At 35.7% G+C, this 18,344-nt stretch overlaps 1 protein-coding gene across 1 annotated transcript in view; it reads right to left on the bottom strand.

Annotated features, from left to right (window-relative positions):
• The window catches only part of LOC127970304 (MAM domain-containing glycosylphosphatidylinositol anchor protein 1-like), a 183,599-nt gene that overhangs the window by 1,495 nt on the left and 163,760 nt on the right, over positions 1-18,344 (bottom strand). The window contains exons 17-18 of the mRNA XM_052572802.1: positions 12,573-12,681; positions 1-4,423 (exon numbers count right to left, since the gene is read on the bottom strand). The exon at positions 1-4,423 is cut by the window's left edge and continues 1,495 nt beyond it. Coding sequence (XP_052428762.1) covers positions 4,332-4,423; positions 12,573-12,681 — 201 coding nt within the window. The 3' untranslated portion in view covers positions 1-4,331. The remainder of the gene's footprint in view (positions 4,424-12,572; positions 12,682-18,344) is intronic.

Raw genomic sequence — 18,344 nt, 5'->3', positions numbered from 1 at the left:
CTATATATTTGTATATTTGTAGCAATAGCCAAAAATAATTATAAATGATACATTTTTCTTGTATCCAAAAACCTATTTTTTGATTGGTAATATGCATTGCTAAGAATTCATTTGGACAACTTTAAAGGTCATTTTCTTAACATTTAGATTTTTTTTTTTTTGCACCCTCAGATTCCAGATTTTCAAATAGTTGTATCTCAGCCAAATATGTGACCCTGGAGCACTAAAGCAGTTTGAAGTCCCTGAGGTATATTTGTTGCAATAGTCAAAAATACATGGTATGGGTCAAAATTATAGATTTTTCTTTTCTGCTAAAAATCATTATTATATTAGGTTAAGATCATGTTACATGAAGATATTTTGTAAATTTCCAACCGTAAATATATAAAAACTTAATATTAGATAGTAATATGCACTGCTAAGAACTAATTTGGACAACTTTAAAGGTAATTTTCTCAATATTTAGATTATTTTATTTATTTTATTTATTTATTTTTGCACTCTCAGATTCCAGATTTTCAAATAGTTGTAATAATATCTTGGCCAAATTATGTCCTATCCTAACAAACAATACATCAATGGAAAGCTTATTTATTCAGCTTTCATGTGGTGTATGAATCTCAATTTTCGAAAAAATGTACCCTTATGATTTGTGTTCCAGGGTCACATACTAAATACAAATGCCACATTAAATTTATTGCAACAAGTTGTCCTCAAGCCTCATAAGCCTCTCACACGATTTTATTCGTGAGGCTTTTATAGTCTGATGATGGCTTCAGGTAGTGGCTACATTCACAAAGAAACACAATACGGATGACAGTCATGTAAATGTTAAACCATAGAATAAGACTGGCTGTTAAGTGTTCAGGAGAAAAAAACAATTAAGGAAAATAACCAAATCACAGAATGAAATCTTTCAGAATGTTTTGAATGTGTTCAAAAAAGTAGTTTTTTTTTTTGTATCCTGTCATGTGAATGTAGCCAGTTAAAAAAGAAAAGAAAAATGCCAACATGGAATTTCCAGCCAATTTTTACATATCCCTTGCTCTTCTGTGTTCATTTATTGTATATTCTGGCTAGTGGTACTAAGCAAAGCACTTCCATCTCCATTTAACACATCATTTACAATGCAAAGACGGTCGGCAAGTAAGATTTGACATTCTAATTAGATTACATTCACATTCATTTGCTCATCATCAGGGGTGATGGTGCACTTCCTGTGTTATTTGAGCTTAGACATTGAATTGCATGACAAAACTTCATCTTATATTGCACAGTATTTAGATCCCGCCTTTGCCTCAAACTTGTACACCAGATCCATTTAAATGAAACAATCAGACATGGTTTGAATACAAAACCAAAGAATAACACAAACAGCCACAGACATGGATGACAGCTTCTGGGTAATATTGGAAAGTCACCAAACGCACGCTGGAATATCTAAAAGAAACAAAAGAAATGTTCGGAATACGTAAGCGCAGACTATCCTGCAACGTAAAATGACAACCCTCCACTTATTGTTTCGCTCTCATGTTCCTTCGTGCGTTAAATCTAATCGTCCGTGTCCTGTAGTAGGTTCTACTAAATTTAGCATGGATTATAAACGAAAGCTGATTATATATGACTTAGTGAAGGCATTGTGCAAGAGTTCAGAGCGTTTACGGTAACATACACGAGGAACAGTATTACAGCCGCGGGAGTGTCTTTAACTGTAGGAGAACCTGGACTGGGGTTGAATTATTCCAGGCCCTGTCCCTGTTACCTATGGAATTACCTGAGGAGCGAGTCTATGATAATCTCTTCAACAGTGACAGACGTACACCACATTAGGATAAATATGAACTGGTTAAATATGAGTGTGAGCGAATATTACAAGCCGGAAAATCATTTTACGCATTTTATGATTGTAAACAGACTTACCTTAAAGCTCCACTGTGGATGGAACTACGAGTATGAATAGTACTAGAGCAAAGCAATTGAAATATATACTGGATATACGATTGCACCGTAACATCTGAGCATATGCAAATATGATAGGACACTCAAACAGAGGCACAAATGGTTCCTTCTTTTTGTCATATGCTCTTATAATTCTGTGCCTGGCCTTCCCTTGCAGTGATGATAGGTGTGATGAAACGTACTTGAACTTTCAAAAGGGACCAAACAGATGGCCCTTACACATCTGACAATCACATATTGCTACTGAACTGTAACCATGTGCTTAAATGTTATTTTAAGTAGCGTGACATATTTTAAAAAGAGTTCAAGGGAGGGTAGCCTACCTTTCACAAATTTTGAAGGAAATATCATCCATAACATATTGCATCTGAATCTCAAACCACTGGCGTCTGTGACTTATGCTGCCTTCCATTCAAAATCAGATGTGGATATTCCTACTTGATGTCTCCGATTTCCAAACATGAAGGCGTTCCACTGCCTAAAGTTTGGAAGATGATGTATGAGAAAATAAAATGGCAATGCTACCGTTTGCTTTCCAGATCTTGATTGTCAACAAAGGCCCTGTCCCAAATGGGCTTCATGTGCACTTGCAGTCTTACGGACTTACAATGTCCCGCTTGGTGCCCATGCTCGTTAAGTCAACAAGACCGTAGGGTGTCCCATTTTGCATTTTTGCATTCAGAAGGGTGCTCACGAACACTCCCTTTGCAGCCATTATGCACCCTCGATCTGCACTTCTGCCGAGCCCACACTGGGGCAAGCTCCACAGCAGACTTCTACCCAACAGTCAAAGAGGCATTAAGTCACGAAAGTGTGGACTCGGAGGAAGACCGCAAGGGTTTAGGGTCCCATCTGGGACAGGGCCAAAGAAGTCCCATATTAAAGGATAAATGATGCTCCACAGTGCTAAAATTTGCTCTGCAGGTGGATGATTTTCATCTTAGAGGATCATTTATCTGCAGATGTTTGCTAAACATGTTTTATCATCATTTAATGCAGGAACTTTGACCTATTGAAGTATTTTATTTGCTTATGACTGTGTGCATCTTACTGGATGCCACCATCTCACCAGAAGTTGTGGATTTCAACAGCAACTTCAAGTGGCATTCTATTGCAGTTTTCCCAAGAAGGAAGCTAGAAAGTCCAACTTTCTGATTTAGGTGGAAAGCAGCATTATTATAGGATGAGCATTGTCTTTTAGATCAACTTGTCACATCAACAATGTTTGATTGCCATCTCAAAACTTCCAAAATAAAATACATCTGAAATGTGTCAATAGCAAACCCTTGAAGAGCTTGCAGGTACATGTGATTTCTCTGACACTATGTAAAATTACATTCTTGATCATCAAAGCCAAGATTGGAGTCTGTCTGTCCAGAGGCATCCATCTGTTGGAGTATGTGTGCCCAAATCATATCCCTTGCAGTCAGAGGTACGGTTCTATTGCTGAATGAGAACGACTGACCCAGTGAGTCAACACTCTCCCGACAGTTTGACTGAAGCTAAACATTATCGTTCTCATAAGTTGTCCAGGTGCTTTATGGTTCTTGTATATTGAGGGTGAGGTAACTGATGCTCTTCTGGTCCAAAGTTCACGTTGTGTCGTTTTCTAAATCAAATTATACCCCATAACAAACTAAACGGCAATTCAGCAGTGGCTGCTAAAGAAAGCCAAAGGACAAGAAGTGTACAGCAGATCCAGACTGACGGAATACCACGTAAAGGAACCAAAAAAAAAAAAAGATATAAATTTGTGCTTCATTAGTTTCACATTGTCGTAGTCCTAGAAGTTACAGTTGGAGTCTGTTTGTCCTTTCTGCAGCTTGTTACTTTCCAATATATCATGTACACGTGCATGTACAGGTCCATTCAGGTCATCAGTAGCTTCATGACCACCTGTTTCACTCATCCGTTCTGGCTCACGCTATTCCTTGCAATCATAGTGTCTTAAGGAAATCACATCTCCTTGCACTTGAGACTTGAACAGTAGTTCATTTGGGGAAAAGATGTTCGTGTTGCTCTTTCAGCCATCTGTTCATCCTCTAAGCCCTCCATCATCTTTGGTAATTATTGACACTTTGATGTGTCAGATCCATACACAGGGGTGACTGAGATGAAGATGTCAAGACATATGGAGAGAAATGGAAAAAAAAAAACAATGGAGCAAACATAAGCTCAACAAGAGACCACAAAGATGATGAGAAACCAAAGAAAAAGAAGACTTGAGGTGTGAAGCTAGGACAAAGGGAATGAGAAAGAGGAGGAAATGAAGGAGGCATTAGCCGGAAGGGTGGTCACGTGTTGGGGCAGTTCTTATTGCTGCCGCGGGGGGTGTCCTACGCTGGCGGTGTGTGTGCTGAGGGGTATCTGTATCATCTGAGGAGGAATGTCAGACAGATGGTGCAAAGCAGCTGGGCGATCATAGGAAGAAGGTGAAGACTCTGGTGTGTCCCAGACAGAACTGCTGTAAACATAAAGACAAACACTCTATTACACTCTTTACACAACCACTTCTTTATTGTTGTCCGTTTGCCATTTTATATTGACAGAATAGTGAAAAAGGAACATGAAAGTACTGTGGGAGTGAGTGGGATTCAAACCTGCATCTCCTACATGAGCATCACGGCTGCTCTCTGACAGTTCTGATGTTTCATTTAATTATATACTTTGTCTCAGATGCCATGTAGTTCCTGTGGCTCAGTGGTAGAGCATTCTGTGAGCAGTGCAAAAGGTTGTGGGTTTGATTCCCAGTGAACACATGTTAGGTAAAAAAATGATAGTCTGAATGCACTGTAAGTCACTTTGGATAAAATAGTCTGCTAAATGAATAAATAGTTGTGCTAAATAATATGTATGTTTATATCCAAAACCGCTTGGTTTTGAGCTATAGGAATGCTTTGAATATAAATTGTATAGTAGTTGTGGCCTAATGGTTAGAACGCCTGACTTGTAACCTGAAGGTTGTGGGTTCGAATCTTAGGTCCGGCAGCTGTTTGGATATTAGCATGCTTCAGAATATTTTATTTTGTGTTCAACAGAAGAAAACATACTCATAAAGGTTTGGAACAATTTAAAGGTGAAAATAATGGTGAAAAAGTGAACTATCCCTTTAAGGGTACATACAGTCTGAGTACTCTATGGCACTATCCTTTTCAAGGATACTGCTCCAGATGTTGTAGCTGTAAAGGTAAAACTTTTGCACATGATTTCTGAGAGTGAATGTGACCTATGACTTGCATTCTATACAAACTGAGAGCTGTACATACGGAGAAGTGACTGGTTCAAGGCCTAAAGCATTGCAAATCTAATTCAAAGCATCCAAAATGGGGCAATTTACCTCAATATGTACTTCATAAAATGCTTTTGTAAAGAAAATCATTTCTTAACCTTAACCACACAATAGCTGCAGGGTCAGACCCCTTTCAGAAGAGAACTTGGGATGCTGTCGTAAATGGTTTTGTGCTCCTGTTGAGTTTTTGGCACAAAGGAGCACAGGACACTGAAAAAATAGATCAGACGAATGGGGTTACAGTGGCTGGCATCATCGTATGACTGAACTGGAGGCTGTAAGCGGTAATATCTATGAGCTACGGAAGACGGATGACCTGCTAGAGGACAATTACAAGTCATTATGCCTCCGAGGTAAAGTTGAGTAATATCTTTCGGCACAGGAAATGGCCTCAGATTATGATGAGGGCTGAACCAAACATGCTTGCAGTGTTATTTGAGAAGCAGACTCCAATCATAACACATACACGTGCACATTTAATTATGCATACAAGCTGCCAACAAAATGGGTTTAATAAATAAAGAGCAGGTATTGTATTTAAAAAAATCAATATTAATTTATATTAAGGATTTCTCTGGCTTGCAGGAAATCAATATATTCATAATAAAGCTTTTTATTCTTCCTTTTCAATACAGAACAAGATCGTGTGAGCCCTGACATCTCTCTCAAGGACTTTTGAAGGAGGTGAGTAATTTTGAGAGTGGGTGTACAGATGTGTGGACAGGCTGCGTAAAAAAAAAAAAAAAAAAAGAGTTTCAAAGAGAGAGGGAAATTAGTTAATAAAGCGTCCAAAAACTAATCTATCAACAGTCAGTGGGTGGCATAAGTTTTAATGTGTTTGTGTGTGTTGTGGGGTCTTTAGATTTCTAATTCAGATTCAACAGGTCACCTTCGTTTCAAATCACACATACTACTTCTCTCTCATTCTACCCACTCCGCCTTTCCACCCTACAGCCAAATCCCAGTCATGGTGTGATTTATGGGGACGCAGTAACACATGGGACGTCAGAGCCAATCATCATTCATCTCTAAAGAAAGAACAGCTCATGGTTGAGCTCCCATGGGCAGCACCCCCAGCAGAACAGGCCAGAGGAGACCAGGGTCATTCTGGCTATGCTGTACATTTTCATGTCCCAATCATGTCTAAAGATGAAAATCATATTCTCTAGAAAAACAGGCAATTTATTAAGAAATATTCCAATATTTCTTAATTTGTTCCTTCACTAATTAATATTTACACAACATGTTCACTTGAGATGATTGGTTTTCTGTTTGGAGTCCGAAGTGTGAAATATCACTTTTCATCCAGTTAGTAAAATCCCTTAACTAACATAAATCGGTTCCTTAAATGACATAATCGTACAGGAAGGGACATCATTTTGGAGTGAAAACCAGCATTAGTCACTAAGTATAGAGCGCTGCAAGGCCAGTCTTGAAGTTAGCAAAAAGACAATAGGATTTTCCACTGGATTAGAGTATTGCTCTATATAAAAATATGAATATGTTTTATTCATTATAATAATCTTAAAAAAAAACAACACAATTTGTATGAATTTTGAAGTCAATAACCAAGAATAAAAAGATAAATGTAGACTATAAACAAACTACACCATGGTCACTGTAACCAACACTAAGCTTTCACCAACTCTTTCAGTCTTTATTTTAAAAAGCATTTCACTAAATTTCAAAAAGTCTGTAAAAGCAGAATAGTTAGTAGGGATGTAATCAAACGTGATTAATCCGATTCTCATGCGCATTTAGTCAGTAAAGCGGTTCTGTGATTAGCAGTAAATCTCCATCACCTGCTTTCAGGTGGAGCAGCATTTACTAGACAGAGCCGTAGTTCACTGACAATCTATGAAAATTGCATTCGTAATCGCAGACATTATAATTGTAGGTTTATGAAATCGACAAAATCTTTCACGATAATGACACCTGTCTGCATATCTTCTCAGTGAACTATGGCTCTGTGTAATAAATGCTGCTCCCTCGGAGAGCACGTGAAAATATAACATTTAATAACGTTTAACTCCAGATTCACTTTATGATGTCAGTCAAGTGTTTAAAATAAGTCCTTCTGTGAGGTGATGTGACTTCTTTAACAGAATAATTAAGGCACACAATATTTCATTGTTTTCTAAGCAGTGATCCCGATCGATCATCAAACTGATTCAAATAATGTTTAAAAATCAAAATATTTGACAAATTGTCAACACTTTCTGCATCATGACATAATTATAATACATCATCATAACACATTAATTATGCATGGCACGTGCAGTTAAAATAGTTTTGCTATTTATGTGCTCCTAAAGTATAATTTCTAAAAGAATTTGTGAAAAAAGAAAATTATCAGGGGCACAAGGCAGGAAGCGACGCAAAGAAGAGGATCAGAAAAAATATCAATATAGAGGTAAAAATCACAACGACTGTGTATTTGACCGTAATGTTTAAGTAGTATTTTGAAATAGCCTTTTTTAAACATCATAACTGGCAACACTGACACTGTGGAATGTTTTTGCTTGAGTTAATTGCGTATTTAATTTTACTTTATTTTCTACAAAATAAATGTAAGCATCTGTAATGTTGTTTTAATATCAGTTACATTAGTGCCTGCTTTTAATTCGCCAAAAAGTGTCTATATGTCTTTTGAAAAAGACCATGACTAGGACTATAAACTATCATTCATAAAATTAAATAAGTTTAAGTGTGTTATTTATCCACTGTTTGTATGCACAAACTTTAAATGAAAGGGATGGTTATGCTAATTAGACGAACTAACTAGCTAGCTGGCTAACATGTACAAATAAAAAAAAATAATAACTTTTATTTTGTTGCCTTTGTTGGCTGTTAGACTATTTTAGGCATTTCATATGGCTCATATTTCTCTTTATTGTAATAAGTACTTTTCACTGTGCATAGTTGTGAGAGTAGCTCATGTCTCCTCTCTTCAATAGACTATTTGAACAGATTCACTCATAAAATACTTACAACGCACTTAAACTTCTCCATTTATTACTAGCACAATTTATTTACTACTTATTTATGCTAATACTTATCAGTATTTATGTAATGTGTTGTGTTGTATGTATTGTTGTGTTGTAATAGCTTGTGTTGACCACAGACCGTATATCAGGCATTTAACTAAAAACCCATTTAAAAAAAATAACATTGACTTTAATACAATTGAACCAGACATACTAAAATGTGAGCTCCTTTCCATGTTTTGGAAAACGCAAATACGTCATCCCTGCAGCTTTCTATTCGAAATTTGATAAATTCTCTGATGTGTTGTGGATTTAGCTGGTTCATCTCATTTACAATCTGAGAAATTGTTAAGATTGACTATTTAAAAATCAAGCTGATCTTTTTCCCACTTCATTCCCATCTTTTTAGGCATCCTTCCTATCAATCGTATAAATACTCAATCTGCCAAAAGTTTTTGAGCTTAACCAGAACAGACTTCTGAAAGTATGTTATACCCACAGAGTTCCAAATGTACTGCATAACAGGAAAGACCCTGAAAAACATCAAAGAATCAAAGAGGAGAGGAGTTTCATTGATGAATGCACATATCCTCTATAGCATAGCCTCATGGGTCAGAGACAGAGCCTGCAAGCTAACAGGACACACATGCACAAACTCACATACACACAACTTTCCCCGAACAAACAACAGCTATCAGCAATCCATGCGGCTGGGAGCTGGAATATTCTCTCTGTGAGGGAGCTTTCACAATGATTGATCTTAATCATTAATTTGGCTCTTTTGTTCTGCCCTGCGGTGCGCCGCACGCAGCTCACGTTACACTTTCCTGTGTGTAAGCACAGCTCAGCACCTGTGGGCGGCATGAACAGGTTTTACTGTGTGGGCCGTGTGTGTGTGATATAACACCAGTGTTTATACCGACCCAGGTACAGAGGAGAGAGCAGAGCTGTACTACTTCAGAGACTAATGTATAAGCTTACATTAAAACTTGAAGCAATAATGGATTGTTTATTTATTTATTTATTTTTTTGGCTTCCTGAGGTGTTTAACCATTTTAAAAAAACATTACAAATATCAGGTTGGAGCAGTAGGAGCTAGGTGGATTGGTATATGAAAATGTCCGTACGTGTTACTGTCAGAAGAAACTAATGCCTAGCGGGCAGCACACATGCTTTGGCACATCGCACAGTGGTGCCTGTATGTGGGGGAATCTGTTTCGGGTCATTTTCCAGTTTGGGAGATAATTATTTGTTTTGTTTGACGGCAAGAGATAGAAAAAAAAATGCGGCCTCCTTTAAAACAAAACAATGGTGTTAAAAGTGGGCTGAACCGTTTTATAGACCATAAAATGCTTGCTTAAATGCCTTTCAGCAAATGAGCTGATGTGTTGGTACATTAATATTCATGATGACAAGGTTAACAATGTGTTTTCTCAACTTTTCAGATAGTTTTTGCACCCCTGAATGTCTAGACCCCATTTGACCCCAATTTAAAATACCATTACAATAATGTTAATAAATAGGGACTACACAATTATGTAATGTAAACGTCAGGAATTGCAGCTGGTGTATTATTTAATTAAAATAACTTTTTTTTTTTTTTTGCTAAATCCTTACATCCCTAGCTGTTTATTTAAAGATGTCACTGCATGATAGTGGACTTAAAGAATTAAGATGTAGCTTTGAAATCTGAGACCATCTGGCAAATTAAGCAGTAAGACAAAAAAAGAAACCTAATTAGACAGAACTCCTCAGAATGGATATGATAATAATTTAAGACCATTTTGTGAACTCTTTAGTGAACTTCAAATTTTTCTCAACCAAACAGAATCTCACGCACACAAAACATGTAGACACACACATATATATATATATATATATATATATATATATATATATATATATATATATATATATAAATATATTTTTTTTTACCACTCTAACAAATTAATAAGATTTTTTGCATTATATAAACTACTGTAGATTTTTGTTGAAGTGTGCTTACAGTAATTGTCATAGCAATGTCACTATGTCACACACACACACAAAAATCCCTAACACTGTAGTCCTAAAAGAACCCAGGTAATATAGCTTTCTCTTGATTTTGATATTATATGGCCAGGACATGTTCTTGACAGGTTTCACAGAGTAAGAATAAGGGTTCTGCCATTTTTAATATTCAGAGCAAAAAGGTCAAGACTTCAATTTATCAAAAATCACTATGCCCTGAAATTGTGATGATGATTTAAGTCTTTGATTTAAGGAATGATTCTATAAAAGACTGTGACACGAAGCACTGTGAGGTCATTTTTAAGGACAGTCACTGGTATACTCTTCATAGTTGTAATAGTATACATCATTTTTGATGAATTGGTCTTGCTCTCATCTGAATAATTCTTTGATAATTGTGTATCTTATAGTTTCTGAGAATGATTTTTGTCAAGAGTAACTGTGAACACTGTATTTCTGCTCTTTGGAAGGAAGGCCATATGAACCATATTGTCTTTTAAAATCTTCACAGTCTTTTATTTCAATTATTATCTATTACCTATTCATATTCATGTATTCTTATTTGCTCATATACTCTTGATTTATGTGACTCTTTACTCATGTTTCTTAAATAAATATAAATGCAGCTTTGGTTAAATTGAGTGACTTCTTTAAAAAACATAAATTTTTAATTAGTAGTGTACTGCATGTGCATTGAGAGTCAACTATTTATAGTATGATTAATTTAATTAATTATATTAGGCATTTGTAAAGCATCAATTAAACAGTTTATTGTCCTGCATTACAGTAATGAGAATTTATCAATTCATCTGGTGTTCTGGACAGCTGCCCTGTCTCTCTCAGAGTGTCTGGCACTGGGCCTTTTCCTGTCTGTGTGGGTGCATTCACACCCATCATGTGCCAAGATCATCATTCAGGAGGAGACCCGAGGCCTGCCGCACCATCAGAGGGCTGCACGAGGTGAGAAGAAGCAGCCCACTACAGAAACATCTTACCTACTGACAGTTCATCTCTAAAACCTTCCTGTTGTGATCTTTCAAACTCTGTCATCATTTACTCATCCTCATGACCTTACAATGTCCTTACAGACCGTTTGATATTCTGTCTGTCTTATTAAAAGCTCAAAGAAGAACAAAAAACACCACAAATCATAATTGAAAGAGTTGACTTGTACTTCCTAGTATTTTGAAGTGATGTGATAGATTTGTGTGAGAAAATGTTAAAATTTCTTTTATCATTATTTTCACCTTTTAGGTTTAATTTTAAGGTCGTGGTTTACATGTCTTTTTGCTGTGAAATCTTTATAAAGTAAATGTAATAACTTTTATATATTTTAGTAATGTTTCAAGACGAACATTTACTGGACTGAAGGAACTTAATTTACTTGATTATCCATACATGTTAATAACTGAGCATCAAATATAAAAACGTATGAAAAATATAATATTGAGAAATGATTATTTGTTCATCTCCAAATTATTGTATTGCATTGCATAATTTTTCCTCCACAATAAAAATGAAAAAGCTTTGCTCATCAAACTAAATATTTTAAATATAATTTTACTAAGACATATTATTGTGAGAAACAGAGTGATAACGTATGTAGGCAGTCTGCTATACTGTTATAATCATCTCATAGTTTTACATTACAAACTATAATAATTGCATCTTACTTTTAGCCAATAAATATCAGCAATTTTAGCTTAGTGTGGGCTTCTGAATCATCTCTAAGTTTTCAAATTTTGACTAAAGGTTCAATAAACTGCTACACTGAGAAAAAGAGAAGAAAAAAAGATCCTGACTATTATTTCATGTTAAGCTTTACAAGGTTAACTGCTGCTGAGGCATGAATGCATCGTCCAAAGCAGTTTTGTGAAAAGAACCAACTCAAAGGAACAGTTTGTTCACAAACCTGACGTCGCTTTTCTCATGGACGTTTACTAAGAAGAGCTAGAGTGCATGTCAAGATTTGTATGACTTCAATCTTTGCATTGTATCGATTACTTATATGATTCATTTATGGTACTTTTTCATCTTTTGAAAGTCCAAACAGTACTTCCAAATGTTCTCCACTTGTGTTCAACAAAAGAAAGTAAGTCTTTGGAACAACAGAAGGATAATTAAATAAGACTGATTTAAGGTCAGTTCTCAGTGCTGTTTCATCACTTACAGACTTTTGACTTTTCCAAAAAAATTAAAATAAATGCTGCACGCTGTGGCTTTTAGTCACTCAGTCATCTACATGAAGGAATATAATGAAGTTCATTACTGAAGCATCAAGACTGAGGAGTGTTTTGTGCTGTAGAAGTGTCACTGATGGTACAGACCTGTTTTGTCCACGCTATCCTTTTGTTTGCATTTCCCCTTGGAAACAGAAACGTCATCAATAGCGATGTCTCCCTCAAAGCCGTTTCCACGGATACCTTCGAACACCACCTGACAAAGAAAAACACGAGTTAGATAGCCGTACCACCCATGACATGTTTGCTCTGAAGACACTCTAGCTCATTTAAATGCACACATTTCTTCCATTCCCAACAAACACACACACATAAAGAGAAATTAACTGAAACATTTATATTTTTGTTTGGGACATCACAATCAGCAACGAACAAAATTTAAACAAACTGAACTCCAACATCCACGCCAATAACAGTGAGAAAACTCCCGAAGAACTGACTGACTTTATAATTTATGAGTGTGAATTTAAATTGATTGGCCACGTCCCAAAACAAAGTTGAATAACTCAATGCCAGGAATAGGAATTATTCTTTGTAATTACAAAAAACAGAACAGAAGTTTTCATAAACAAGCTTTCTGACAAAAATAGATAATCATTTATGTTCTGAGTAATTATGCATGTTTATAACTTTATACATAGTAACTGATTTGACATCATTATCCAAAATACTGTCAAAGAAATTAACCATCAAACCAGGTTTAAATTTGAAAATACAGCACCACAAAATGACCATATTATTATTTTCAGATACATTTATAAAAAATAATGCATATACTGCAGCAGAAGGAAATGATAGAAAAACCTTATTTTGAATATTATATATATATATATATATATATATATATATATATATATATATATATATATATATATATATATATATATATATATAAACAGTAGAACAAAAACAATTTCGAACATTTATTCATATGATCTAACATTTATGATTTTTAATTTAAAAGCAGGAACTGAACTTGAGTTTGAACACCAGTCTCAATATGATTCTGAATTCTGAATGACACAAGATTATCTTGCTTGATCTGTCCGCTGCTTTTGACATGGTTAATCACCAGATCCTGCTGTCAACCCTACTGAACCATACTCCAGTGGTTTGAGTCTTACCTATCAGATATCTTGGAGAGGTGAGGTGTCCAAGGTGCAACATCTAACTACTGGGGTGCCTCAGGGATCAGTTCTTGGACCACTTCTCTTCTCTGTCTACATGGCATCATTAAGTTCTGTCATTCAGAAACATGGCTTTCATACCACTGCTGATGACACTCAACTATTCCTCTCATTCCATCCTGATGATCCGATGGTATCTGCTCGCATCTCAGCTTGTCTAACAGACATTTCATGCTGGATAAAGGACCATCATCCCTCAACTCAACCTTGCCAAGACAGAACTGCTTGTGGTTCTAGTAAACCCATCGTTTCATAGCAATTTCACCAACAAGTTAGGCACATCAACCCAAAACTCCTCCAATGCAATGCTCTCTTGGTAGGTCTTCCAGCCCATTCTATCAAACCTTTACAATTGATCCAGAACGCGGCAGCAGGATTAATTTTTAATGAGCCGAAAAGAATACACATCACACCTCTGTTTTTCAATTTGCAATGGCTACCAATAGCTGCTCGCATAAAATTCAAGACATTGATGTTTGCCTACAAAACTACCACTGGCTCTGCACCCATTTACCTAAATTCATTACTTCAGACTTTGCAAGTGAACGCCGCTTGATCGTGCCATCCCAAAGAAGTCACCTTTATGGACTTTCAAAAAAAATGTTCCCTCCTGGTGGAATGACCTCCCCAACTCAATCCGAGCAGCTGAGTCCTTAGCCATTTTGTAACACAAGATGCAACTCCTGCAAATGTGTTCACATTGTCCCTCAGCCTCTTCGTTACACATCTTCAAGAATCGGCTTATAACACATTTCTTCCATCTTCATTTGACCCTCTAACTTTGTCACTCACTATTCTAATTCTATTCTTAATAAATAAATAAATAATCGAACTACCTTTGTAATCTTTTTGTATTCTATCTATTTTCTTTTCATTTATTATACAATTATAAAAAGACCTCTAACACTAGCTTGCTCTATTCGTTTTCTATTCTATCTATTTTCTTTTTATTTATTATATTATTTAAAAGCCCTTGCTATGTGTACTGCATTGAAGCTCATTAATAAGTCACTTGTAATGTAGTAACAACTAAAGTTTTTTTTCTTGTTTTTTTTTTTCACTACAGTGCACTTTAAAAACATAACAGTACAATATTAAACATTTGTACAGTAAGTTCTAAAAAAAAAATTACATATTGGCCTATAAAGTCTTAATAATAAGGTTCCTCCCACATTCTCTGCTGGTATTTATTTTCTCCCCATGTAAGCTGCATTTGACTGACAGCTTAATTACAGCAGCTCTGAAGCTCACTGCAGAGACCTAATCAGATCCATGTCAGAGTTACGTTCAGTCTAACTGGAGTTTACAGAATTACTCCTTTCCCAGACAAACACACACACACACACACACACACACACACACCACTAAACCCCACCTGGCGGACTAACGCACAAGTAATTGAAATGTATAAATGAGCAAAAGTGAGCAGAGCAATTCAATACATTTAATCCCCCCACAGCCCCTTAAAACAGATCTAAAGCAATTCACACTTTCTCAAACTTTACAGAATTGCTTTTTTTTTTTTTAAGTTAGAAGAACTTTTCCATACTGTAACATGGACAAAATTTGTAGATCTTTTAAGGGCACAGGGCAGGCCTTTCATGTTTTTTAGCGGGGGCTAATCCTGGACGTTGGGGGTGCTATTCATATTTTTCAAGTGAATGCTTGAAATATATTATTTAGGTAGTACTTTACAATAATAAACACATGAATACACTTGAATACATTAACTAACATTAACTAATCAAACCTTATTGTAAAGTGTTACAATTATTTGTTAATAAACTATACAGTATATATGTTCACAAAAACACTGTTAAATAAAGTACATGATTTGGCATAGCAGCCAAAACAAATAATAACTGTTCCCTTACCTAAATCCTGCGTTTGGACCAGATCGGTTGCAGACTCACATCTGTGCTTTGGAAATTATTATCTTTTTCTATATAGTGTAGTAGTTAGCTTTGTCTGTGTCGTATGTGGCCGCTTGTCAAGCATGAAAAACACAATTCTTAATATATCATCTTATACAGCATGCAAAGAGTGCTCCCTTTAAATTTATTAAAAACTGTCACTCGTTCATTACGGTCTAACAAAGAAAAAAAAATAAACAATGAACATGAATACACAATGAAACTATGTAAAATGTCTTCGTTAGAAAAAACCTCTGATTGGCCACTGCGTTTTAGAAATCAGTAAACATGTCTGTGATTGGCTACATTGCTCACCTCTGCGAAAATGCATGGTAAAATAATTTGACGCTTTCCAAAGAAGAAGATATAACCAGATTGTTTGCCAACTCTATTTCGATATGCTATTATTACGAAGAAAGTACTGCAAATACATTTTTTATAGCATGGTTCACAAACTTGACCAGGTGAAGATAGCATGCACACATTCTTGACCTGTGTGCTTTAATGAACACAACACACAGACTCCCATGGTGCCCAAGTGAACGAGTGACTCTGAATAAATAACAGAGGCTGCGCGCGATCAAGGGCTGAGGGCAGATGGGTAATTTGATTTGTCTTGTGTGTGTAAAACAGTTTCTCTGTCTGTGCTAATTGGCTGCGGGGCCACAGTGGACGCTGGGTGACACGACATCATTAGGGCAATGTCAAGCAGCGCTCCATAAGCATATTTGCTCACCTGAATATATATCCATGCATTACAAACCCAGACTCTCAAACACACACAGAATGCATTTAACTCGCGGTACACTTCCAGAATTACAAGGTCACTGTATGCATAAAAAACACACTCAAAGGGCAAACGCAAACATGCAAAACATGCACAAAGAGATCTTGCCATAGTTTGTTGTAGCAGTAATTGGTAGGTGAGGCGATGTGTTTTCTCTCTGTTCATTAATGCAAATGGCTTCCTCTAACGGGCAGAGCACAGTTGACTTTAGTGGGTTGAGCTCATTAAGAATATGACAGACCATTCACCTCTCACACATGAGCTCAGATGCCAGCGGAGACAGAAAGAAACAATTATGTGCGGCGTCTGAGAGGCGTAGGCAAGCAGACGCCTCTTCACCACCATGTTCATTAGATTGGGTGAGATAGAAAGCAGCGTGCAGGAGCGGGGGAGAGATAGAGCTGAAGCAGAACTTAAAGAAACAGTTCAACCAAAAACCCTAGCTTTTGTGGAACGCAAAATGTGAAGTTACAAAGAATATCGCTGCAGCTCTTGTCCATACAAAGACAAAAACATCACTGAGCTGAACTTATATTTTGGTTCCTGTACCAGTCACAAGTACAGTAATTATATATATATATATATATATATATATATATATATATATATATATATATACACATGTACATTATTTATATAATTTAGTTTATGCATATTTATCCAAAGCAACTCGCAAACAAGGAGAAAAAAAAAACCTGTCAATTAAAATTCTATCATATAAAACCCCTAGATTGATCAGAGAACTACATGCTTTAAGTGTTCAATAGTTTGGAGTAATTATTATTATTATTAATTTGCTTTGCACAGCAAATCAGCATATTTGAATGATTTCTGAAATATCATGTGAAACTGAAGACTGGAGGAATGATGCTGCTCATTTTTATAAATAAGCCAGAACAGGTTAAAAAAACTGTATCTGTTATGTATTGAACTGTTAACTGGTCTGTCTGATCAAAACGTGACCTTGATTGTCAGAAAATTAACAAAACATCAAATTCAGGGCATTTTTTGTTTGTTTATTTTTTACACAGAGTTAATGTTAGTTAATGTTAATCTTACTTTAGCTCAATTGGTAGAGCATTGCCCTATCTAGCGTAAGGTTGGGGGTTCAATTCCCAGGGAACACATGATAGGTAAAAATTTATAGCCTGAATGCACTGTAAGTCGCTTTGGATAAAAGTGTCTGCTAAATGCATACATTTTCATTAAAAAAAAAAAAAAAAATATTTAGTTAATAATTCACAAAGTGGAATCCCCAAGCAGACGATGTCTGTTTAAAAATGAGTAGAATAACGTAAACTGCAAGAGTATATTTCAAATTGATCATTTAAATGAGTGATGTGATTTATTTTTTTATTTTATTTTTTTGATGGACACACTTGCAAGTTTAATCCAGAAGTTTTCATGCTCCTATAAAAGCAACAGGATATATATATATATATATATTTTTTTTTGCCTTTTTGGTTTAAGAAATAAAGTGGTTAGTGAACTGAGAAAAGCTAATTCATCTTGTTTCATGCAGTTGTTTGCTGATGCACAGGGCAATAGTTCACTTATTTGGAAAGATAAGAATAATTTTATCAAAGTAAAGGCATAACAAAACGGAATATAAATGGAAAGGTCAGTATTGATAGTTTGGAAATTGCAAATGAATTTAATACCTTTTTTGTTAAGTCAGCAGAAGAACTTGCAACAAATTTCAACTAAATTTGTTTATCACATGATATACTAAGAAATCAATCTCCATATAACCCTAACTTTTCTCAACAAGCTCTAAACAGCAATGTGTTAAAATCAACTGTGTAAATCCATAACTTAAAAAATGCAAATTATGTGTACCACAAGGTTCAATATTGGGCCTGTTGCTCTTTTGTTTATATATAAATGATTTACCTGAATGTTGCAAGGAGGTTTGTTGTCAAATGTATGCAGATGACACAATTGTTTATGTAACAAGCTGAAAATTTTCATC

The sequence above is a fragment of the Carassius gibelio genome, chromosome B13 (genome assembly GCF_023724105.1).
Source record: "Carassius gibelio isolate Cgi1373 ecotype wild population from Czech Republic chromosome B13, carGib1.2-hapl.c, whole genome shotgun sequence".
NCBI classification, from domain to species: domain Eukaryota; kingdom Metazoa; phylum Chordata; class Actinopteri; order Cypriniformes; family Cyprinidae; genus Carassius; species Carassius gibelio.
This window is presented reverse-complemented; position numbering and strand designations above follow the sequence as displayed.